Source organism: Aphelocoma coerulescens, chromosome 26, assembly GCF_041296385.1.
Source record: "Aphelocoma coerulescens isolate FSJ_1873_10779 chromosome 26, UR_Acoe_1.0, whole genome shotgun sequence".
Taxonomy (NCBI): Eukaryota; Metazoa; Chordata; class Aves; order Passeriformes; family Corvidae; genus Aphelocoma; species Aphelocoma coerulescens.
Window position 1 is genome coordinate 6,758,415 of NC_091039.1, and position 24,978 is coordinate 6,783,392.

Sequence of the window (24,978 nt, forward strand, 5' to 3'; positions counted from 1 at the left end):
ACAAAGTGGATGGCTGGCAAAAAAATAACCTTTGGAAAAGGGGCTGATCTGAGGAGCAGAGGATGTTGTTGAAGTGAGCAGGTGCTTGGTCTCCTCCCACGCTGTAATTCTTGCTCCTAGAACACTGATTTCAAATGGTGCTAGATACAAAGTGGGAAAATCTAAGCCACCATGTGAAACCAGCTTCCAGAGGAAGACACATCTTGTGCATGGCTGCAGGCTGAGGGAGAAAATCCTTCATCTCCACTGTACCTAGAGAAAAATTCATTTATTTAATTTTATTAGACAGCAAGACAGTTACCTTTGGCTTAGCTACTTTATGGATACACTTTTTTGTGGCATCTTGTGGATGGTTGAGGCTGGTGTAGGAGAAATTGAGTATGTGGTGAGGAAAGCCCCAGCCTGGCAGTGAGTGTTGTTCCCTGCCCTAGCCAGGGGAATGCACTCAAGCTCTTCCCAGCAAGTGGGGATCAAGGTTTTATTTTGTGGTGGTGCAGAGCACGATGCTGTTGGGGTGAGTGTGGGAAGCTCGTGTTGTACAGGAATGCCTTTTCCGTTTCACTGCAGATGAAACCAGGCTCTAAACCTCATTCTGTCCGAGACAGAGAGTGTTCTGGCTTTCTGTCACTCACTGATCAGAGAGTACAGGGCAGATCAGGTGCTTTTGTGACAAGAAAAGGAAATGTGACCATCCTGATGGAGCTTCCTCTGTCACCAGTCCCTGTGCTTTAAATAAGCGAGGACTTGCAGATTTTTGTGAGACAACTTTTAAATTCTGCAGGCAGAATGAAAATAAATGGGATTGAAAGTACCTTGAGTGTGGGTCAGAACAAAAAGGGAGCGTTCACAAATTGAACTGTAAATGGTTCAGTGGAAGTTGTTGAGGAAGGAGAGTGTGGAAATGAGTGGCTGATGGTTCCTGGAACTGCAGCAGGGCCGAGCAGTGCACTTAACCTGCAGTGGCCATGGCTCAGAGCAGAGGGAATAGATGGGGTCTTGTGAAGCCTCTGAACTGCTCCACACATGCATAATTTAGGAGCTATCAACCCTTGGATAAGTGTCTGACCTGTGCTGGAGCAGAGGCCGATGTGAAATGGAGTAAAGCACAACTGCAGTCGGCAGTTTCACTTACTGATGCCCTGGGTTTTTGGCAACTCTGCGTATTCCTGCTGTAAGCACATCCAAAAACCTGCTCCAGTGCCTCCATCCTAATGCACGCTCCCAGGCAGCAGAGGGAAACTCAGAGAGAGGAGCTTGTCCTTCCAAGAAAGAGGGGTGGAGGAAGGGGAAATAGCTGGACTAGATTCCTGTGTCTGGATATTTACTGGCGTTTCTAAATCCATTATCTGGGGCAACAGGGTGAAAGACGAGTGGAAAGCAGGTTCCCTCCCCAGTGCCTGCCGTGCTGGCACAGTTATTTATGAGGCACCCTCTATTATCAGGTGAGATTTACTCCTGAAAAGCTGGACCAGGAGTTGGTGGTGAGGAGAGGCAGGTGCAGCACAGATCACAGAATCACAGCAGCATCCCTGAGAAACAGGCTCAGAGTGAGGTTTGCTTTGGGTTTTCCTTGCCTCAGTAGGAAGCATTGCAAAGAAATCCTCATTAGGGTTTTGAAAAATGGTTGGAGGAAATGTCACTTCATTTTGTGCTGCTGAAAATGGGAACTTGTGTCAAAGCAGGAGACTTAGAAGGACTGAACACCTCTGCACAGCTTCCCCTCTGCAAAGGAGACCAACCTTTCCAGAAATATCATGCAGCAGATGAAGACCAATGGCTCATTTATTATTTATAGTTTTGATAAAACCAGGTTTCACTTCAGCATAATTAAGATGCTGCTACCCCTCCTCCAGGCTACCTGGAGTTTGTCCTGTTGCCTTCACAAGCTCCTCAGGAGGTGTCAGCCCTTCTTGCCAAGGTGCAGGTGCACGTTTTGGGAAGGGTTCATCTGTCTGTGCTCTCCTTTCCAAGGCTCTCAGTGTGTCTGGGCAGGAGTAAAGGAATGGTTTAGGATGCTGTGATCCACAGCACCCTGCTGGGAACGTGCACATGGGCAGGAAAATGGGATCACAGGATGGTTTGGGTTGGGAGGGACCTTAAAGCTCATCCAGGGCAACCCCCTGCCGTGGGCAGGGACACCTGCCACTGTCCCAGGCTGCTGCAGCCTGGCCTGGGACACTTCCAGGGATCCAGGGGCAGCCACAGCTTCTCTGGGCACCCTGTGCCAGGGCCTGCCCACCCTCACAAGGAAGAAAATGAAGCAGTGCTTGTCTCAAACATTTGCTGTGTGGCAACCAGCAAGTACTGTCCCCTGTCCTTGGCTTTATCACAGTGGTCTGGACTTCCCAGTAAATAACAGTAGGGAAAGTACAATGTCATTCTGTGGCTTTCCTCCTTTTCAGATGTTTTAGTGGCAGTGCTGTTCTGTAGCTTCTTTCAGAGGAACGTCTCAAAGGCTGTCGTGGACTTGACACTGCTTTATAGATTCCATAGGAGACAAAGACAAAAAGGGAATCCCTGCCTTCCCTGTGAAAGGGAACTTCCTCTCTACCCTGAGACCTTTAGTCTGCAGGAACAAGGCAAGCCTGGATGTCACAGACCTGATTTTTCACAACCTGCACTTTCCATAGAAAGGCAGTTCTGGGGCTTTTACAGAGAGCAAAACAGATCTCAGTGTGCATCATAAATTTTCTCCTCCATTTTCACATCACGGGGGGAAACTCGTGGTTCATCAGGCTCTGGTCTCCCCTGGAGAAAGTAATCCCTGTTTTACATGCTGAGAATCTGAGCTTGATGCATCATCCTCCCAGTGAAGGAATGAATCAGCCCAAGGCCAGCTGCAGGACAAGGGGTGTGACAGTACAAGTGGTGACCTGTAAGGGGAATGGAAATGAGTGAACTTCTAAGGTTTCTAAAAAAGCCTCCTCGGCGTGGGGAGCCTGTAACTGCATCTCTTTGTTGTGCAGGTCTGGTGCTGCGTGGGTCAGCTATGGACAAATGTGCTCTGACTTGCACTTGGAGCCAGTGCTCAGCCTGGAACGCTTGGTGTGTCAGCAGCACGGGCCTGGGCTGAGGAAAGGCAGAGTAGGTGCTGCACTGCTTAGGAAAACTGATATTTGTGCCTAAGAGATGGCTCTGGAGATGCCACTGCTGCTGTGGGCAGCAAAACCAGGTACCTCCCTCATGAGTTTAAAACATAATGGAGATTTTTTTTGTTGCTTATAAAGACTGCAATAAAAACTGCACATTGCAATCCTGGATGGAACGTAGCCTATTTCAGTCCTACTCTTGCAGCCTTACAACTGCAGTACAAATGGAGTTAAAAACTCTGTGTCTAAAATCCCAAGGCAGGCTGAACACTGGGACAGAATCGGGGTAAAAGCCTGTGGAGCCTTGTGTCCCTTTTAACTCTGAGCAATGGGACTGTCAGGCCTGCTTGATTTGAGTCACTGATTTCAATTCCTGTTAAGGGGAATCTGTCAGAGCACTCAGCAGTGTCTGTTTTAGCATGGTGGCCATCAGAGGTGTGCTTAAATAGTAGTGCTGCAGTTCCCCATCTTGTGATCCCTCCCTGCTCATCTGAAATTGCTTTGGCCTGCCTGGAGTCATCCAGTTCTCCCCCGCCTTTGCTCTCAGGAGAGTTCCTGGGCAAACCCTCAGCCTGTTTGGAGGGCACAGGAACTGCTGAAGCCCTGGATCCTGTGGAGGATTTCAGCTTTCACAGGCAAACTCACACAGGGGGAAGAGAAGCATCACACTTACACGGCTGAGGTCGGGGAAGGGCAGTAGGAATGAAAACCCATCAAATTTAGCCCTACAGAGCTTGAGCGAGCAGCCCATTGCAAAACTCCCTCCACTCAAACAAGCGATCCACCTAAGCAGCTGCAACCAGAAAGGCCATTTTCCATTCCTAACTTCTGTACCTAAGCATCAGTTTAGAATGTAAAGTACTGATTGCAGGGCTTGAAAGCACTCACAGGGAGATGATTGTTGTGATTTGTGCAGTCAGTTCAGGAACATGGTGTTCCCCCAACACCACCGCTGCAGCTCCTCTAGGTAATGGCAAGGGAAGCCATATTTTTCCTGTGTGTCATTCAAGAGACAAAAGAATGTCCTGTGCCAGTGAGGAGCAGAAGGAAACAAACCCAGCCAGATGTTCACTGAAGTATAACCTGCCTGTAAACCAGACCTCTGAAACCAAGCCTTTAGTTTAACACTACCTGCAGTACGAGGAGCTGGCAGAACAGCTGGAGAAAAGCACTGACCAAACACTCCTGGCTGACTCCCCCAAGCACACGAGCTGCTGGCTTGTCCCTGTTCCCAGGATTTCCACCATTCCATCCCTGGAATATCACTGTGTGTCCAAGAGCCACTGTCAATGTTTAAGAAGCATTTGAGCTGGATATCCAAATGCAAACCCCGTGGCTGCTATGGACTCCTGAGCACCGTGAGAGTTTGTGGGGGGAGCTGAAGAGATGAGCTTCACTCAGAAATAGCTCTTCCTTGGAAAGCTGGAGGGCTGAATCACAGTGTGTTGGCTCAGTTTTTAGCAGACGAGCCATCACATCTGCCTCCCTGTGGGCGAGGAGTCGTCACTGGCATCGGGATTGGCAGCCAGGTTCTGTCCCTTTGGAAACCAGGGAATAATGGTGGGGAAGGCGAAGGCTTATGGTGAGCAGGGTCAGGCTGCCCAGGGCTGGGGGCTTGGTGAGGTGGGCTGGCAGCTCTGGGAGGCCCTGCTTGGCCTGCACTGCTCCCCCTGCCCCTCTCTGTTCACAGGACGTGCCCCCAGGTTGAACTTTGGGGACTAAATAAGTTATTTTGCTCAGAGGCATTAACCACTCCACTGCTGCCTGTGTGGCTGAGACATCCAGAGCCAGCCCTAAGCATATCCATGGCTGATGTTGTCCTGAGACAACAGAAAATATGAGTGACATGGACAAATAGGAACACCAGGGAAAAATGGGGAGACCTGGGAGGGGACAAGACATCTCCTGAGCTGAGGTATCTGAAACTGAAAGCACCTGAGAGACACCCCTGGCTCGACAGGCTCTGGGGAGCCTGCAGGGTCCACCTGGCAGCTACAGAAATGCAAATACACACCGAGGGTTTTTTCCCTAGAACAGAGTGTGAGTCCTTAAATACACACCACTCCTGATTCCCAGCAGTCCAGAGGAAGTCTTGGGGGGAAAGGGGATGAGGGAGGTAGTGCAAAGTATTTGGAGCTAGCAAAGAAACAAATTACAGATGCGTATTTTAAAACCTTTCAGAGACACAGGATTTTTATGGAGTTTTGGGCTCAGTGCCCCCACTATTGCAGTAATGTTAATTTTCAAGCCTCCCCTCCAGGTTCAGGCATGGGCACAGTTGCAAGAGAAGTGGATTGGGAGTTCCTGAACCAACTGGTTGCTGACCATGAGTCAGGGGAATGACCTTGCAGCAGCCGGCTCGCAGTGCCGCTCTCGGAGCCGTGCCAGGATAAATGGCACTGGCATCTCTGAGTGCTGGGGGAACCATTTTGTGACATTCCAGCTTGGCCTTTTCTACTGCTGCCTTTGCACCGAAATTGTTTGGGTGGGTGGGAATGGGATAGAGTATTCCCTTCTTTTTCCTCACAGCCTAGGCTTGGGGCTATCTATATACAGAGATAAAGAGGATGTGGACAACTCCTATCTCTTGCCTACATCCTTGTCCATTAACAGCAGCATTAGAGATATTCAACCAAATTAAATCTTACTCTACTCCCCAGCCACACCCATATTAAACTGTAAGAAAACACCATGATAAAGTTTTAAAAATCCTACGCAGCAGCACTGAATTTTCTGGATAGGTCTGGGAGAGATTTGTCAGAGGAGAGAGGGTAGAACACTTGGCATTTAGACATTTTAATGAATGTTCCCAAATAAGAAAAGAAAAACATTTGCTTGTAGACTTTAAGCTTCTCACAGCATCAGAAAGCTCCTGACACAGAGCCCAACGCTGTATTTGTATAACATGGAAATGAACAGCAGCAGCAGCAGCGCTGCAGGCTCCGAGCCTGCTCTGTGAGCAGCAAAATGGCCAGGGCTGCTGTGGCTCATCCGAATTCCTCCACCATTTGGGGGGTCAGTAGGTGGATCTGATACCCCTGACCCTTCAGGTGTGGTTTGAACTTTTAACATCAATATGAAGTGAATGTTTCTAACCATATTCAAGCTTGTGCCCTCATCAGCTCCACTCCCTAAAGCACCGACAGGGACCAACAGCAAAATTCGTCTGCGTCACAGATGTAACATGACCATCGGCAAAACAAGTGCAGGAGGAGATCATGGCTGTCTCGTCCCTCACAGAGCCTTCCTCCGCTAGCAGAGAAGCAGAGGTAATGCTTTTAAATTTATATCACGGGCATGTGAAATCCTGCCCTTCCCCGAATCCTGCGGTCCCTGAGCGGTCAGAACGCCCGAGAAAACTGCGTGTGTTTTGTCGGCGCGGTAGCGAGCGCTGCGTCACGATGCTGCACCAAGGCCGAGGCAGAGCAAACCCCACTCCCCAGAGCAGGGAAACCCAGATAGAGGGAAATGAATCAGCTCTCACAGTGTCACACACACGAGTGTCGGAGGGAGGGAGAAACCACAGCTTTCCCCAGTCCTTTTGCGGCACTCTGCAGAGAACGATTACGGAACAGTTACCCAGGTACAGCTCCCGGTGACAGTGCCATCCCCGTGCACACCATCACTGCTGTCCTACAGAAATATGCCCTGTCCCCTTCTTAGCCTTGTTTCCTGCCAGTCCCACAGATTTACCTGCTGACAGTAACCTCAATTCCTGAGTAATGAGATTTACATTGGAGTTTAACATTGAAATAACTCCTCTTTTATCCGTCTCCTTACCCTCCCTGCGGTTAGGCACAGTTAAACCATCGCTGTGGCCAAAACACGGTGGCAAAAGGAGCTAAACCAAATGCATCCCTACGCTGAACGCACTCAGCAGCCAGTGGCACCTCCTTGAAAGCCATGAAACAGCACTAGCTTTACAAATTAAGGGGTTCTGCACCCCACAACTGTGCTGGGGAAAACCGCGAAGAGTTGTCCATGCAACCAACGCTGGGGAAAACAGACTCGACCCACCCATCATCCACACAACCCAGCACCGTGCCTTTGTCCAGCTCCTGGCCATACAGAACCCCCTCTACAGCTGCCTGGGCCTGTTCTCGTGGGTGTGGGAGTATTTATGCCTGTCTGTCTGGCTGCAGGGACCACCGTCATCGCTGCTGTTCCTGTTGTTCCCGTTGTTCCCCTGCTCTGCGGATCTGGCGCTGCAGGAGGTGAGGATGCTCCGAGGGAGCCAGCTACAGCCAGCGAAGGCTCAGTGAGTCAGGAGGGGTTGTGATGACTGCAGTAAGAGGCTGAAATTCCCTATGGAATCGGGCACAGAAGGAGGGGAAGGAGGAAAGATGGAGATGGGAAAGAGGGAAAGAAAGTGGGGAGTGGCAGGTAGAGTCTGTTGGGTTCTTCCCTCCCCGTCCCTGCACCGCACTGCCGTTGGAAATGGCGGCCCTGCGCAAAGGACGGAGTCGGGAAAAATCCGCAGCGCCTGCGGCCTTCGCCACCGAACCACCGAAATTCCGTTCGGGGTGTAAATCCAGCCCTTCCCTCTCTCCCTGTCTCCCAGACCACCCTGCAGAGGCCAGGCTGCAGCCCAGGCGATGGGGACGGCGGCCGTGCGGTGCCTGAGCCGGTGCTGAGCCCAGCGGTTGTTGCTAACCAACCAACCCTGACAGTGGAGATGTCAGCCAGTGAGTAAGAGAGATTAAACACTCCTGCTAGCACAGCCTGAAACTTGGGTAAGCTTTGGAATGATGAAAGGCTATGGAATAATGGTCCCTGTCGTATGAGAAAGCAAAGTTACCACTCCACTGCATAATCGGGAGACTTCCTCGGCCAGAAGGACCAAGCTCAAGGCTGGTTGTGTCCTCAGCACTTCCAGGCAGAGTTGCCATCTTCACTGCTGGTCGCTTTAAGAAGAGAGGTGAAAAAATAGTATAGTAAATGGTTAAGAGGGAAAAGTGTTCTCCCCTTCACTTCCTTATCCTCTCTCTGGAGCTGCTCTCTGCCCTCAGTCTCCCATTCATCCTTAACCAGTCCTTCCCAGTCCTTCAGTCCTTGCTTTCTAATGCTGTTCTCTCCTTTGCAAGTCTTTGCAGACCCATCACTGAGGGCAGTCTCCATCTCTCTGTGATGTTACCGAGCCTCTGGCAAACTCACACTTGTGCAAACAAAAGCTGAGTTTGGGCAGGAGTCGTTTTCACTTCTTTGACTATTCCCACAACATAATTTCCAGGTGCAATCCCTGCCCCAAGCAGTTCACAGTGCTGCCAACACTCCAGCACCTCACAAGGGAGAAGGAAGCAAGGAGAAAAGCCCTGAACCCCAGTACTTTCCCCTGCCCCGTGGGCTGCAGCTCTGACACGTCATCGTCGCGACTGGACAGGGAAAGGAGACGTCCCAGCAGTACCCGTGGGCGAAGGGCTGCACCCAGCACACCCAGCAGTGACCGGCTCCTGTCCTGCCTGCTGCCCGAGGGACGCCTGGCATCCTGGGATCCGAGGTGGGCACGGAGCGAGCAGCGGGTGGCGGGCAGCGGGCAGGGAGTGGCAGGCAGGGAATGGTGAGCAGAGGGCAGGTAACAGGAGTGGGAAGGGAGCAGTGGGCAGGGAGCTGGGAGCAGGCAGGGATTGGGCAGGAAGCAGGCCAGGGAATGGGCAGGGAGGTTAGGGAACGGGCAGGAGCAGGCAGGGAACAGACAAGGAGCAGGCAGGGAACAGCAGGCAGGTACTCGGAGGGCTGGGATGAATGTTAAGATTTGACACCCGCGGGCAGGGAGCAGGGGCAGGCAGGGAACAGGCAGGGGACAGGCAGGGGACAGGCAGGGAGCAGTGGGCAGAAGCACGGTGCTGGCTGTGCTGCACGGCCGCTCTGGTTGACACAAGCAGGCAAGGAATAGGAAGCAGGCAGGGAATAGGGAGCAGGGAGCAAGCAGGGAATAGGGGACAGGGAGCAGGCAGGGAATAGGGAGCAGGCAAGGAATAGGGAGCAGGGCAGCAGCCAGTGCCTGCCATGCCGCTCGGCTGCTCTGGTTGACACGAGCAGGCAGGGAGCAGGCAGGGAATAGGGAGCAGGGAGTGAACAGGGAGCAGGCAGGGAATGAGGAGCAGGGAGCAGGCAGGGGAATAGGGAGCAGGGAGCAGGCAGGGAATAGGGAGCAGGGAGCGAACAGGGAGCAGGCAGGGAATGAGGAGCGGGGAACAGGGAGCAGGCAGGGAATAAGGAGCAGGCAGGGAATAGGGAGCAGGCAGGGAATAGGGAATAAGGAATAGGGAACAGGGAACAGGGAGCAGGCAGGGAATAAGGAGCAGGGAGCAGGCAGGGAATAGGGAACAGGGAGCAGGCAGGGAATAGGGAGCAGGGAACAGGGAGCAGGCAGCAGCCGGTGCCTGCCGCGGGCTCAGCCCGGCTCGGCTCCGCTCCCCTCCGCCCGGCCCGGCTCGGCTCCGCTCGGCTCGGCTCCGCTCGGCCCGGCCCGGCCCCGCTCGGCTCGGCCCGGCTCCGCTGCGCTGCCCCCCGCGCGGCCAATGGGCTCGGGCGCTCCACCTGCCATCCCCGGCGCGCCCAATGGCGGCGCGGCCCCGGCGCTGCGCCCGCCGCGGCCAATGGGAGCCCGCGCTGGCTCTCGTTAATGATGCAGCAGTCCAGGGAAGACTATCACATGTGAGCTGGCCGCCTGCCAGCATGGAGACACCGAGAGAGCAAGGTAAACAACTTTCCAACGCCAAAATGATGACATTTAATCCCTAAATGCTCGCTTCCCGGCTCGACTCATCTTTAACCCCTTTCAGCTGGTGTGGAAGCGTCTGGAAGGCACCCGTCTACCTGTCCCCAGTGCTTTTAAAAACTGGACGACGTGCCCTGCAATGATCACTGCGTCACCGTTTGCCACTTTGCGAACTACGCAGTGACAAACCTCAGAGCTCTGAATCGCAGGGCGCCTGTTAACCCCTGCACCAACCCCTCGCCGACATGCCAGCCTCCGGGGACACGGGGGGGGATAAAAAGCCCAGACAAACCAGGAAAACAGCAGTCTTTGCAAAGTTGTCATCTCTCCCCCACGACTACTACCCTCCTCTGCAGTACAGCAATGCCGGCAAGAGTGACATTAGTACAACCTGTGCCGTCGCTCCATTGAGAAAACAGCTCTGACGCAGAACAGAGCAATCCTACCCAGCCAAAATAATAATAAAGGCACTTTGGGATCCGAACTTACGGACGCCGGGGGAGAGGGACGCCCTGCAAATAATCCAAATACGTAGCTGCAGCTCCAGCCCCATCCTGATCAAAGGGTACGTACGTGAGGGAGACGAACCGGACCGAAGAGCCGTGCCCGTGCACCATCTGCGCAGTCCTCAGCCCTCCGCTCGCTCTGGAGCGCCGCAGAAGAGAAGGTTCCAGAAATTTCCTTCCCGTTAACCCTTTCGGTGTCTGCCCACTCTCCCTCCCCGCGGGATTAAGCGCGCCGGGTCTCCAGCATCGTCAATGGGCGAAGCCTCCTACACCAAGCGAGCCCGAGAACAAGGTGCAAATGACAGTGGATAGTGGCAGGAGCCCAGTCCGTGGTGTTGGTGCCACTTCTCTTCGTGGAGCCCTCTCTGCCTCTCTTGCTGCCTCTCTCCCCTCTTGCTGCAGCAGGGCTGTTGCTGGTAGACCTATCGACGGAGCTTGCTCTCTCACTCTCTCGCTGAGCTCTGTGACGCAGCTCTAAATTCTCCAGCCTGCTCCTTGTGTTATAAGAGCGGAACTGCAGCTTTCCAGGGAGCCCGTGCCAGCGGTGCCAGGGCCAGGCAGATCGGAGGGAACGTCGCTCCTGGACTCTGCACCTTTTTTTGGCAATTATTCTGTTCCTCACCTCTGTTTCTGCACTTCCTCCCCGGCTCTCAGCCTCGCATCCACTTCTCTGCTTCTGAGTCATACTTGCCAGGTTAACTCTTTTAGGATTGGTAGTCAGCAGTACAAATCTCAAGCGATAGCAGCTGAAACCACAGCCAACTTTTCTGGTGTTTTCTGCTTTAAAGAAACCAAGGCAAATCTTGCTGGCTCTAAAAAACAAAAACACACGCACGCACACACACGTTGCAGTAGAGAGTTGGTGCTTTCTGATTAACTGTTTCGGTGACAGGAACCACTGCTTGACTTCCTGAAATAAAATATTTTAGGCCCACATCCTGCAAATCCTCAGCAGGCAGATCCCCTGGAGCACAAGGCAGCTTAAGAGGAGCTGCTGCTGTGAACAAATGCAGCACTTCTGGGCATGAGGCTACTGCTGGCCCCACAAGCCCCTGCTCTGCTGGCCACAGGACATTGATCTGAGCGTGGTTCAGCTGCTGGGCAGATGCCTGGTGTGAGTTAAGGTGCTGAAAGTGCTGGAAAGCCATAGGATCTTCTTAATCTGAGCAGTATTAATAAGTGTTATCACACACACAGATTCAGAACGCTCGGCGTAGGCAGGGGAACTAATAACTGCGTTCCTGGAGTCACCAGAATCCAATAATCCCCGACAAAGACAGTCCACAAGCAGCTCTGCATTTCAGCACAGCAGGCATCATCCCCAGGCAAGGAGCCTTTTGCAGCTGCACGCTCTCTCCTCGCCTCTGCCCCCCAAATCCCTCGATTAACTCCGGTGCCTCCGGCCGGCCCCGGCACCCGGCAGGGGAAGCAGAGCTCTGCCGGCACCGGGAAGTGTGGAGGAGGATTCGTGGTAGGTGCAGCTCCTGGGAATCGGGGAAGCTGATGGGGAGGCAGCGCTGTGTGAGGGAGTTCATGGGCACACACGGAGCAGCGAGGAGCAGTCCGTCAGGAAGCACGGAATGCAGAGAGATCCCTGCTCCCCACCTCCGTCTGCCATTTTAATTCCGACTTCAGAGCCGGCTGCGAGCGTTGGGTTTTTCACTACAACCAAAGCTGAAGTAACCACGGTTTTTTCTCCTCGCGGCGTCTGAAGAGCCTGAGCTATTTTGGGATTTGTCTGTACTACACTGAAAATGACACCTGTTACGCACAGACACAAATGAGAAAAATTACAAGCGCCCAGTTCCTCCGATAGGATCCTACAAAAAACAGTGAGATCCCGTGGATCAGGGCTGGGTGAGCAGCACAGGCTCTGCTGTGGGGTGAAGGGGATGACCCCGGTAACCGAACAGACACCAGTACGAGAAATATAAAGTCTGTAGTAGCTGATGCAAGGGGAAATCAAGCCTCCATGTGACCAGAAGAAGTAGTGCATGATCAACTAAATGCCACAATACATGGTTTCTTATGCAATCGAGCCCATGGGACTTCAGGCCTTACACATCCACTCTGTGGCCAAAGCTGCAGGGATTAACTCCTTCCTTAATGACTCGCAGCGAGCACAGGCTCCTGAAATGAGTCATCCCCGCCCAGGCAGGCCGGGGTGAGCTGAGATGTGGAGCTGCCTGCGCTGCTTTGGTCACCCCCAGTTCTCCCAGGAGCCCCAGCACGCAGGGCCGGGGCGGATTTTCCGCGTTCCCACTTTTCCCCGGTGGTTTGCAGCACACTGTGCAGGCAGGCAGAGGCCACCTCGAGATCCACGGAGCTCCGAACACGACAGAGCGAGATGAAACACCAGAGCGAGATGAAACACTCAGAGCCTCAGAAATGGGGCAGTTCACTGATGCTTTCAGCTCACACCGCTTTTGTCAGGCCTGTGGTGCATTAAGAAGGTGAAACCAGCTTTGATTTATTTCAAATGACTTGTTCTGGTGGCTTTCAGGGGAAATGTGGCGTTTACTTTATGGTTTGCTTTCGTTTGAAAATCAGCAGCCCTGGAATGTTTCTATCTTTACCTGACTCTGAGTACTTGCTGGGGGCACTCAGGCTCCCAAGAACTCAGAGCTGTCTGCACTGGGAAACAATCTGCTGTGTAAGAAATCTTGGGAAAACTTCAGCCCTCAGAACTGAGTGATGAGGCCTAAAACATAAAGTCATCTTCTGACACTCTTGGGCAGGATTTGGCATTTTCTGTAAGGAAATAGAGGCCATGGTTCCACAATAAAAATCTAGGCTGCTTCTCTGGTTTAACTGGAGCCCATTTCCATGTGTTGGTATGGGTTTGTTTTGTTTTTTTTTTTTTTTTTTTAGCTTTTTTTCTTTTCCTTCCAGACTTTGAAAATAGGAGGCAGAGGTTTGGTTTTGTAAGAGCTGCCTATGAGGGTGCAAAGTCCTGGGCTAGAAAGCAGGCTTGGGAAGTGGGAATAATCCATGGCTGTGGTCAGAGGGAGGCAGGGGAGATCAGTGCAGGGTTGGAATCCCTTCCAAAACTGGGGGTGACCCCATGGCTGATCACAGCTGGGCCCCGAGTGCTTACAGTGCTGATTAATAAAATAAAGAGTTTTTATTGTGCTAGACATTAACAAGATTTCACAACTTGCAACCAGGATGGTTTGGGCTGGATGTTTGGGGGAAAATACAATTTTTTGAGGAGGGAGGGAGGGGATTAACCCTCCAGGCTGTCATTGACAGTTCCCTCAGCACCACAAAAAGATCAGGGAGCGTTTCCTCAGCTTCCAGAGGAAGTTTGGGCTTGCTCTGCTTCTGTGCCAGGCTGTACCTAAAGGTTCATCCTCAGTTCTCCGGCGTCTCCCGTGCGATTTTCTGCTCTCACGCTACGATGACCTTAATAGCAACAACATATGGAGTCTGACATTGCCCAAATCTCACCCTCGGGCACATCATTATTGCTGCTGGGGGTGCTAAAATAACCTGAGGAAGGCCCTGGGTGTTTTGAGTGCCGAAGGAAACCCTCGTGGTCCTGCCCGCACTTCCAGCTTCCTGCCGGGGAAGCCTTGGCTCGGGTTTCGGTTTAAATGCCATCGGCCACACCTTCCCCCAGCTCAGGAAGCACGATTGTTAAAATCAGGGCATGTTCCTGTTTAACTGAAAGGCTGAGATAAATAATCCAAAGGCCTCGCTGATGCCAAACGAATTCCTGCCCGGGACGGAGCAAGTCTGGGCAGCTGCAAATCTGTAACCCCTCGACCTCGGGAGCCACAGAAGGGGAGTCTTGGCACATCCCCTCGGGAGTGGCTGGGCACGAACGGAAGGAGCAAAGAATCGGGCAAAGGTGGACAGGGCAATGGAAAAGTTTCTTCACTTTACCAACCCAGAGGCCTAAAAGCTGCTTTAAAATTCGGAATAACATGTTTTTCAAGTGCTGATGTGGGGTAGGTCTTGTTGAGTTTGTCTGTGATACCTCATCCTTACCAAACACAACCTTGGTGAGGTGCAGAGTCACAACAAACATTTAGGTTTAGTTTTTTCCAGGAGGTTTATTGTTTTCCAGACAAGCTTCTTTAGTGCATTCCAGAGAAATGGCCAGTGAGTCCTTTCTTTACCAGCCCATAGAATCACAGACTGGTTTGGGTTGGAAGGGGCCCTAAAGCCCATCCAGTCCCACTCCTGCCCATGGGCAGGGACACCTCCCACTGTCCCAGGCTGCTCCCAGCCCCGATGTCCAGCCTGGCCTTGGGCACTGCCAGGGATCCAGGGGCAGCCCCAGCTGCTCTGGGCACCCTGTCCCACTTGGAACACTCTGTTGCTCTCCCTGGGGTCCCAAGCAGCAGGAGGAAGAGCAGCAGGCAGATAAAGAGCAATAAACCCCTTCCCGAACAGTTTTAAAGCCGATTCCGTGCATCTGTTTGGGTGTGCACAGCTGACAGTCCCCAAAGAGCGGGGTGGGGGGTTCACAGTCCTCTTCGGGAGGTGGTTCAAGGGAATTGTGAGGAGCAGGTGGTGCCGAGATCAGAAGCCGGCACTGCCAGAGGTGTGGGATCGTTCCCGGGCACTGTCGGGGATGTGTTGGCACGGCTGTGCTGGCATTGGGGAGCCACATTTGCATGGAGCGTTCGCGTTCTCGGTGCAAACCGAGCCCACGCCACAGAGCAGGCACTGAAATGGGAGCCTGCAGGTGAAAACCTGGCCCTCCCCCTGAAAACATGGAATTTTTCCGGTGAAGTCTAGGAAACTCCCAGCTGGAAGAGCCAGGATCCTTTTCAAAGAGGTGGCCCCACATTAACATCCCAGCTGCTTCAAAGCACAGCTTAATGGCCTGTGTTGAAGTCGGGGTCGGGGTATTTGGGATCCTCAGCCCTCGCCAGAATTCCTGGCTGGCACAGGGCACTGCCCTCACCCCCGGGACCCCCGGCCGCTCTTGCAGCCCTGGCAGCGGCTGTGGGGGCAGCTTTCACTCAGCTCCCGATCCAAGGAGCCGGCAGCGCGGAGACAAAAGGAATTATTGGAGCTATTAGCTGCTAAGAATAGCGGCGGCGGGGGTGCTGAGGTGCCTGACAGCGCAGCCGGAGGAGCGGGGATTGCAGGGGGAGCACGGAAATAGCCACGCTCCCGCTCAGCACCCGGAGCTCCGTGAGTCACCCCAGCCCCGGGCGGGGGCATAGGTGCGGTGGGCAGGATTCGAGCTCGCCCTGCCCGTGCCCCGAGCAGAACCGGCCCCGGGCTGGGTTTGCAGGGGGGAGCTTTGGCAGGGCAGCCTGGTTTTCCCTGAGGAGCATCTTCCCAATCCCGAGGCCGCGGAGCGCCCACGGGAGGAAAACCCCAAAGAGCCCCCGCGCCGCCCCATGCTCTGCTAAAGGCACCGCTCCCCTGGCCAGGGCGTCCCCAGGGCCGCTCTGGCGCGGGCCAGGAGTATTTGGAAAAGGCGAACATTGCCGGGCCGGAGGAGTCTCTTGATGTCGGTCCAGCCGTGTTCCAGGGTGGTTTCGGAAGCGCTAATCTTGAAGTTGCCTTTGCAAATACCTCATCATAGGTTAAAGGAACGCTCGGCGGGTATTTAAATGCGGGGCCAGTGATTGGAGAGGCGCTCAGAGATGGCTTTAACATCTTGTCCTGCTGCTATTTAATAAAAACCCTTTCGGTATCACTGCGTGTTTTTATCCACTATCGCTTGGAAGAGGCAATTTTCCTTCTGTGCTGTTTGTGCAGCGCAGGGTACAACACATTCCTGATCTATGACGAGGTTTCCAAACTCCATAGTAAAATGAATAATAACGATAGTAAACGTTGTATAACTTTTTTTTTCTTCTTTTATTTTTTTTTAATACAGCAACCTTTGTGTTACTTTAGTGTGGATTTTCCAGTTATTGTACGTGGCGGGGGGGAAGGGGTTTTTGAAAAAAACAAAACAAAAAATAACAATGGAATAAAAAAAAAAACAACAACAAACCAAAACCCAAACAAATTCAAGGTTTGTAATAAAAGAAAAATCGGTCCTGGGTGCCACTGCAGAAAGAGTCGAGCTGGACAGAATTAAACAGCTCAGCTGGAGCGTGGACAGGGCAGCAGACAGCCTGCTAAAAATAGATTAATCCCAATTACAGCCACACTTCTGCTTTTCCCAGGTTTCCCGTCTCCCGTGGGCACAGGAGGCGGTGAATGGAGAGGGGCTCGGTGCCCGGGTGGCCGCAGCGGGGCCGGGGGCACTCGGTGCCCGTTCTTGCATAACCCGGGGGCGCGGGGGGTGACGGTGGCAGTGGCAGTGACAGCGACAGCGACAGCGACAGCAGCGTCCCCGCCTGCCGGCCCCGGCTCCGGCCCTGGCTCCGGCCCCAGCTGCCCAGCACGGCTTAACTCCGCTCCCTGCTGCAAATTGCTCTGCCGGTGACCCAAACCTCTGCAGGGCAGGGCTGCGGCTCCCTGGTTAAAGATCGAACCCCCGGCACCTCCCTCCCTTCCCTCCCGGCTCGCTGAGCCTGGCCCGTGCCAGGCTCTGGTTAAAGCCCCGCAGCGGGGCTGTGCCAGAAATCCCTGCTGGTTTTATTTCCTCCTGGACAACGTTCGCGCTCGGAGGCGACTGCTCCTCATGAGCAGCGGCACAAAATGTTTAGTGTGAAATAAACAGATTTAAGCCTCTGTTTTTCAAACCCCGGTAAGTTTATTTGTCCTGTTCAGTCTAGGAAACTCTGGCAAACAACTCTTTTCCCACCAAATGGATGGATATTAATTACCTATTTAAATATTTAGCCAGAAAATATATCCCTTCAGCTATAACAACTTAGTTCTGTTTAATCAGACACCAGGAGTGAATGCTCTGGGGTTTCTTTTAGTTTCCGTGACAGAAATCAAACTTCAATATCTTGGATTTACCTGAGGAACAACTCCTGCAGGCACAGGGGGAACAGCATGAGTTTCATTTAAATGTCCAACTGAGCGTGGTTGGATGTTTTAAATAAAAACTGAAAGTCCTGGTGAAGGCCAGGACTCAGCCCTGAGAGAGACAGGCCCGTGTCCAGGGCTGGTAGGTTGCTCTGAGTGGGGAGAAGGGTTTGGATGTGCTGGGGGGAACTATTTCTGCTTAGAGCTGACCAGAAAAGATTTCAATTTACATTTTTAGGGTTCGTTTGCCCTTTGCACTGAAATGCAGATCCAGGATTTGGCTTTTTTTGTTTTCAATTAAATGAGAAAGACTCAGTGCAGAGCAGTTGGTACCTGTGGGCTGCTGGGCGCTGCCCTGAGCTGACAGAAATTCCCCTGCACAGCCCTGTTTGATTCCCCAGAAGACATCTCGCAGAGTGCCAGTCTCCTGCAGCCCAGCTGATGCTGGAGCAGAGTTTCTGGCTGTCCCACAGTGCTGCTTGTCCCTCCTGCTGTCAGCTCCCGGCTCCCCGGAGTTGCACCCTGGGTACACAAAAACCTCCCATTAAAAGTTCCGCCAACCCTGTAATGTAACAAAGCAACATTTTCCAATTGGGAAATGAACAAACAGGGAAAGAATCTGTCCAGGCATTCCCGAGCAGCCTGTTTAGCACCGTGCTGTGCCAGCAGCAGCCCGTGCCCGCAGCATCCCTGCTCGCCGTGCCCTCCGCAAGGTGTGCACAGAGCCCCGGGCCTGGCTTGGAGCTCCCTGCGGGTGGGAGGGCGCATCCCACTGCCCGTGTGTGTCTGCCAGCCCTGCCTGGCGTGGCTGCTTTTCCAAGCACGGCAGGGATTGGGAAATGTGCCGTGATTCATCCGAGCCGCTGCAGCCCCGCTCCCACCCCGGCTCAGCACCCACGGGCGCCCGGGAGCTGCCAGACACACGGAGCAGCTCCGGCTCCTCGCCCAGCCCCGGCTGCCAGGGGAACGCCCAGAACGAGAACCTCGCTGCCACGAATGATTTATACTGATCTGGGGGAAAGAAAAAAAAAAATAAAATCCTGAAGTGCTTTTTATTACCGAAAATTATCATATTTGGGATTATCATATTCATCAGCTTGGCTGGGTGCGCCGGCGCCGGCGCTGACCGGGGCGTTCTGCTGTTCCTGCTGGGATTGGTGCTGGCAGCGCTGGCTGAGGTTTCTCTCTGCCTCTTGTCTCAGCCTGGAAACTGGGATTGTAAATTATTTTGGCCGGGGATAAACTGGCCTAAATAATTTGCTTGTACAGCGCTGAGCCACTGTGGCCTCTGGGTCTCAGCTGAGCCTTCTAGAGGCTTCTAAAAATAAGGAGTTCTAAGCTGTTATCTTTTAAAATACTTGGAAAAAAGAGGGGGCAAGGAGAGGATCCTTTCACATCTGTTTTGGCCTCAAACTGCCAAGATTTTTTTTTTTAATGTGTTTTCTTGATCAGTTCTCTCCATAGCCTTTCATAAAACAAGGGCCCACAAATTTAGGATAGTTATTTTGTACTTCCATAGCAAAAATAATTTGAAAACCACCAGTAATTTCTAAAACCCAAGCTACCATTAATAAAATAAGAATTAATCTTGAAGCAGTATTTTTATGCACGAGTTGATTACTCTTCCCAGCCTGGAATTATTTTGCAAACAAAGCTCAATTAGAGAATGAACGTTTCCATTTTTTTCCCTAAGAAAAAATGGATATTGTTATTTTTCAAGATATTTTGGATTTTTTCTTGCTTAGCCAATTCTCATTAATCTCATCAGTCCCACCACAGATTTTTTTTTCCCTTACCAGAATGGGAGAACTTTGTTTTGAGTGATTCCTTTGTATAATTCGTAAAGTAGAAACCAAAACATTAAACATTACAAACCAAAACAGATGAAAATACTTTCAGCTTTGCTCATGTTCCTGCCAATTATTTTTCTCTTTAAAAAACCCCACATAAACCAGCTCCTTCCCAGCCTGTTTTACTCCTTGAAAGGGGAAGGGAAAGCTGAGGATTCTTGTTCACTCTGCAGGAAGGGCCAGTAGCTGAGGAATGGCAAGGACTGGGTTTAAGCCTCTAAGCCGGCATCTAATACTAGCCCTTCCCAAAAAAACCCAAGAAAATAATAACAAAGTATCAAAAAAAACCCCTCAATAAAATAAGAATAAATTATCATGGAATGGTCTGGGTTGGGACTTTAAAGCTCTTCTCATTCCATAGGCAGGGACATCTTCCCCTGGACCAGGCTGCAGCCTTAAAATTTGGGGTGCTCAAATGTGGGGTGCCCAAATACCACCCAGAAGTGACAAAAGGCCCCAGGGCTGGGACTGGCTCCTTCTGCCGGGGTCTCACAGGAGGCTGTTCTGCCCCAGCCCGATGCCATCCCTGGGGCTGCTGCCCACTCCTGCCTGGGAAGTTTGGGGAAGTTTTCAGCTGTACTTTGGGGGCTCAGGGGGTTCTGGTGGCCGCCAGCCCGGCTCAGGCTGGCTCAGGTGTCCCCAAATGCCACGAGATGCTCTGCTCCGTGTGCCACTGGCCCGAGGTAACCCATAGCCCAGTTTTCCACCTGTAACCATGGCAACCTGAGCTATCTCGCAGAGGTGCCTGGCACCCCCCGGTAGTAACACCCTGCTCCGTCCCCGGGATCCTCCACCAGCACGTCCCAGCACAGCCAGGCGGCATTTGCAGCGTCCCTGTTCCCAGTGCCGGGGTGGCAGAGGCCGAGTGGGAGGTGGGGGAGGAGGCTGGGGATGAACGGGAATTCTGGAGCAGCCCAGGGCTCCCCGCAGCACCGTCGGCTCCTTGGCAACGGGGTGTGCCAGGAAGATGGGCACAGCACAGCTCCGGGGGACAGCAGCATCCCCAGGGACCTGGCTGGGCTGGTTCTGCCGCGGGGCAGGGGACAAGAGCACGTCTGGAGGATGTTTGGTGCATCTATGGCAGCGTGAAAGGTCCGGGATATTCATCAGAGTCTGTGAAACGGGAAATGCTCAGGAATGTGTCTCCGGGCATCTCGGCTGCCCCATTTCAGTCATCCTAGGTGGGGGACAGGAGCTCGGGGGGATGGAGGGAGGCAGACGGGGTGTGGCAGGAGGAAACAAGGCCATCGGATGTGCCAGCAGTGAGCCAAGAATGCCTGAGCCCTGCACCCCAGCCTTCCGCAGGAGCTCTGGCATTCCCAGGAGTTTGCTTTCCAGCCTCTCTCCTTAGAATTCCCTGGTGAGATGTAACAGATGCTTTTTGGAAGGTTGTTCTGGACACCTGCAGCTCCTCGGCTGGAGATGGAGCGCTCCTCCCCCTCTCTGCTGCAGGAGGGTCCGGGGGAGCGTTTGGCTCTGCACAGCCTTGACACCAAAGCCAGCAGCCCCAGGGATGGAATCTGGGGTATCTGAAGCCATCCCTGCCTCGGAACAGGGAGGTTACAATGAGGCTGTCCAAGAGGAGAGCTGCCGTAGGAGGAACACTCACCAAACTTTGAGTGCAGGTGAGAACTGAAGTGCCCAAATCTACATAAATAACCAGGCCAGGATATTGGGAGGTTCTTGAGAATTCTGCAAACATTTTGAAAAATTGAGTATGTGGAGATGACAGAAAGTCATTGAGGCACATCCATGGGAAAAGGGTGAGGAGCAGAGGAAGGAGCTGCTGATGTGCAGTGGCTGGGGGAAAATGATCTGATTAAATTCAGAATTTGTAGGTTCAAAGGGATGGGTTAAAAAACCCCAAGCCCACCAAGCCTCAGCGGACACGCCGAGTGCTGGACATGGCGTTACTCAGCAGGACAGGGAGAGCGGGCTGGGAAGGGCTGGGAAGGGCTGCAGCTCCTGCCATGCCTGGGTGCTCCTCCCTGCGTGTTCTCTGTGGGGCAAAGGCAGGCTCCTGGCAGGATGGATTTGTGCAGCCCCAGCAGGGCAGGGCTAATTCCTGTGTTTGCATCATTCCAGTTACGTGACAAACTGTGCTGGGCACGCAGCGTGACGGGCCGTGGTCACAGAGCACCTGTGGGAGGCCAGGTAAACACAGCAGGGACGAGTTTCAGGCCGTACCCAAACAGTTCCTACCCATTTCACAGCCCAGCGTAGCCAGCGCTGAGAAATGCACCATTAAATCACATTTAAAGGGTGCAAAGTCTCCATTATTCCCTCTCCCAGCGCTTTATGGAAACGACAGCTGGCTGGGAATGCGGTGGCAGGGCCACTGCCCTGGAGACCCAGGTAAGAAAGTATTGGGAACAAAAGGGAAATGCTACGTGGCAGTTTAAAGGCAAATATTTCTTTCCCAGAATACCAATGTAATTCCTGCAGCACAGAGAACAAAAGCTTCCTCTTGTAAATCCCTGGAAGTGTCCAAGACCAGGCTGGATGAGGCTTTGGAGCAACTTGGGAGAGGGGAAGGTGTCCCGGCCCACGACAGGGGGTGGAACAAGGTGAGTTTTAAAGTCCTTTCCAACCCAAACCTTTCTGTGATTCCAAATCCCTTTCACAGACGTGAGACAGGGAAATCCATCCCACTGGGATGGGATGGCATTGGGAGGGGATGCTCAGAGTGGTCCAGGGATATTTCCAAGCTGGAGCTGCAGCCATTCCACGACTGGAGAGGATGGCAGGGAGGGAACCACCAAAGCCAACACAGCTCAGCAAGAAGGAAAGGCAGAAGTCGTGGGATGGAGACCACACAGGTTCGTTTGGGAAGGACCTGCTGCCTCCTAATAACCTGAAATAAACCCACCCGGCTCCCCATCTCCATGGAAACTCCTTCCTTCAAAGCACTCCTAATGCAATTTGCTTCCTGTTCCTCTGACTTCTCTGCTGGTTTTGGAACAGCCCGGTCAAGGCTGAAGGGCTGGACCGCAGGTGAGAAACCATCACTGCCCTTGGCAGCAGGGGACAGGCAGAGCTTCTGTCCCCTCCTGGGAGACACCTGTGGTACCTTCACTGGCCTGTGCAGAAGGGTCACTGAGTGCAGAAAAACCCCTTTGGTGCTCCTTGTCCTGCCTGGCCATGGCAGGGCAGAGCTCAGAGGAGCCACCCGGGGTAATGGCACCTTATAAACCCCTGCCCCAGCCTGACAGAGCAGTACTGAGACACAGAATTATCCCAAAACCAAATATTCACTCAAATGGACACGAACCCAGCACAGGACACATCTTTAGTGACCAACAATGTGGGTGAGAAGCATTTTGTCAGCCGGGCACTGTGTGAGAGCAAGCAGAGGAAACCTAACCCGTTAAATATTAAAGTTCCAAAATTAAACCTGTGTTTACGTAACGACTGGGTCACTGCTGCTGTGGAACATGGGAGTTTGAACCAAAAAAGGCCCTTTCCAGCAGGCACTGATCTGCTGCTCTCTGCCAGGCCTCCCCCGTCTGTCCCCAGCGGCTCCTCCTGCTCGTTCACCTCTGCAGGGAGCAGGAGCTGGTACCTGAGAGCAAAGAGCTGCTGTGGGGCTGAACCCGACACTCAGCTCCTCATCCTGAGGCTCATTAACACCTCACAGGGCTGTGAATCCCTCCTCGGTGCCCTTCCCAAAACTGCCTTTCCCAAAACTGCCTTTCCAGCTGTCCTCTTACAGGGAACCAATCCACCTGCAGGCCTCGAGCTGGATTTGGTGGCTTTAAACCATGCTGAGAACTGTATTTGGGGCTGTCCTGTGCAGAGCCAGGAGCAGGACCTGATGGTCCTGTGGGTCCCTTCCAACTCGGGATATTCCATGGTTCAATGGGTTCTTCTCTTTGAAATAAGGAATAAAACTGTCTGCAGCCACTGCAGAGAACACTGAAATGCCCTTGCTGCTTCAGCCTGGCTAATTACAAATATAACAACACAACAGACTACAAATAAGAAAATTTAAATGCAAAATATAAAAAAAGAACTTTATGGAGCTTCCCCCCTGCAGTGTCTTTAAAAAGCCCTCTAAAAAGCCTTTTACCACATTGCTAAACACACCTTTATTTATTATTTTTTAAGAAAAGGGCATAAAAGAACTTAATCCAAACTAAATATTTAAGCAAACAGCAATTAACTAACAATGATGAATGGTAAACAGTCTTAGTCCCACGCTAGACCGGGACTTTAAAGCCCGTTTATCTAAGCTAAAGCTGCTCAAGGGGAACAGCAAGTTTATTGAGTAAACTTTGTCTCAGCCACCTTGCTATTAAAACAGTCCACAAACAGCAAGTGCATCGTATATTCTGGGAGGGGGAAAAAAAAGGAGCAAGAACATAACAACGCATGGCATGGGAGTTACAATGCTGTGTGGAGCAATTATCCCTGAATAGAAAAGCAGGGAAAATACGAAGCTGTAAAGGAGCTCCTTCCACCCCCGTGGCCTTGGGTTAAAATAGGAAATGAGAGACCCCTTAAATTCCACCTGATGTTCCCATTTGGCCTCGGGGTGTCATTCCCACTTATACACTGGGAAGGAGGGAGCCTGGGCAGAGTTGCCTAAGATTTTATCCTGTGGATCTTTCTATTTAAATGTAACAAATTATTACTATTATTAATTACTATTATTGTTATTATTATTATTGTAGAAGCTTTTATTTGAATGTAACAGACTTATAATATAATTAGCATTATCATTATTAGCATTATGATAACGAGCATTATCACCATTATTATTATCATCATTATTATTACTATTATTGCTAGTATTCCTATTTATCATGTTTCCTATTTATTGTTGCTCCTATTGATATTAGTATAGTAATCATCGTCATTATCAACATTATCACGATTTTAAATCATCCTCATCACTCTGGAGAGGGGAGGCCTTGCTGCATCCCACGCGAGTCCCTCCCCCGGCCGCGGCCGCACTCGCCTCGGGCCCGGGGCTGCGGCGGGGGGGTCCCGGTCCGAGCGAGGAGCAGGGGGACAAGCGGGAGGGACGGGCGGGAGTGGGGAGGGAGCAGGGGATGAGCATGGGGGGATGCAGGAGATGGGAAGGGGATGAGCGTGGCGGGATGCAGGCAGGGGATGCTCGCGGGCGGCGCGGGGCTGCGGGGGGATGTGCGCGGGGATGTGCGCGGGGATTCGGCGGGATGTGCGCAGGGATGTGCGCGGGGATGTGCACGGGGATGCGGCGGGATGTGCGCAGGGATGTGCGCGGGGATGTGTGCGGGGATTCGGCGGGATGTGCGCGGGGATGCGCGCGGGGATGTGCGCGGGGATGCGGCGGGATGTGCGCGGGGATGTGCGCGGGGATTCGGCGGGATGTGCGCGGGGATGTGCGCGGGGCTGCGGCGGGATGTGCGCAGGGATGTGCGCAGAGATGTGCGCAGAGATGTGCACGGGGATGTGCGCGGGGCTGCGGCGGGATGTGCGCAGGGATGTGCGCGGGGATGTGCGCAGGGATGTGCACGGGGATGTGCGCGGGGCTGCGGCGGGATGTGCGCAGGGCGGCGGCGGGGCTGCGGCGGGATGCGCGCGGGGCGGCGGGATGTGCGCGGGGATGCAGCGGCGATACAGCGCGACGTGCGCGGTATGTGCTCGGAGATGCAGCGCGACGTGCGCGCGATGTGCGCGGGGATGCAGCGCGACGTGCGCGGGATGAGCGCGGAGATACAGCGCGATGTGCGCGCGATGTGCGCGGAGATACAGCGCGACGTGCGCGGGATGAGCGCGGAGTGCGCCCGGGCCGTGCCCGGCCCCGGCGGCCCCGATCCCCCCGCTCCCCGCCCGCGGTACTCGCCTGGCGCAGCATCCCCGGCCCGGGCCCGGGGGGCCGCTTCGGGCTGGGGCGGGCCGGGGGCGGAGGAGGCGGCGGGGCCCCCCGG

General features: G+C 53.2%; 1 protein-coding gene and 1 long non-coding RNA gene across 3 annotated transcripts in view; one reads left to right on the forward strand and one right to left on the reverse strand.

Annotated features, from left to right (window-relative positions):
• The window catches only part of LOC138099009 (membrane cofactor protein-like), an 18,966-nt gene extending 13,195 nt beyond the window's left edge, over positions 1 to 5,771 (forward strand). Inside the window, exon 11 of the mRNA XM_068996001.1 lies at positions 2,967 to 5,771. Within this exon, the coding sequence (XP_068852102.1) occupies positions 2,967 to 3,126 (160 nt within the window). The 3' untranslated portion in view covers positions 3,127 to 5,771. The remainder of the gene's footprint in view (positions 1 to 2,966) is intronic.
• LOC138099011 (uncharacterized) lies at positions 1,765 to 24,978 on the reverse strand. Of its 2 annotated transcripts, none has more exons than XR_011146669.1 (4): positions 24,894 to 24,978; positions 10,384 to 17,735; positions 7,888 to 7,993; positions 1,765 to 2,873 (listed from the first exon to the last, which is right to left on the reverse strand). It is a non-coding gene; the product is annotated as an uncharacterized lncRNA (long non-coding RNA). The 2 variants fall into 2 exon arrangements; XR_011146670.1 differs by lacking the exon at positions 1,765 to 2,873 and adding an exon at positions 5,870 to 6,640.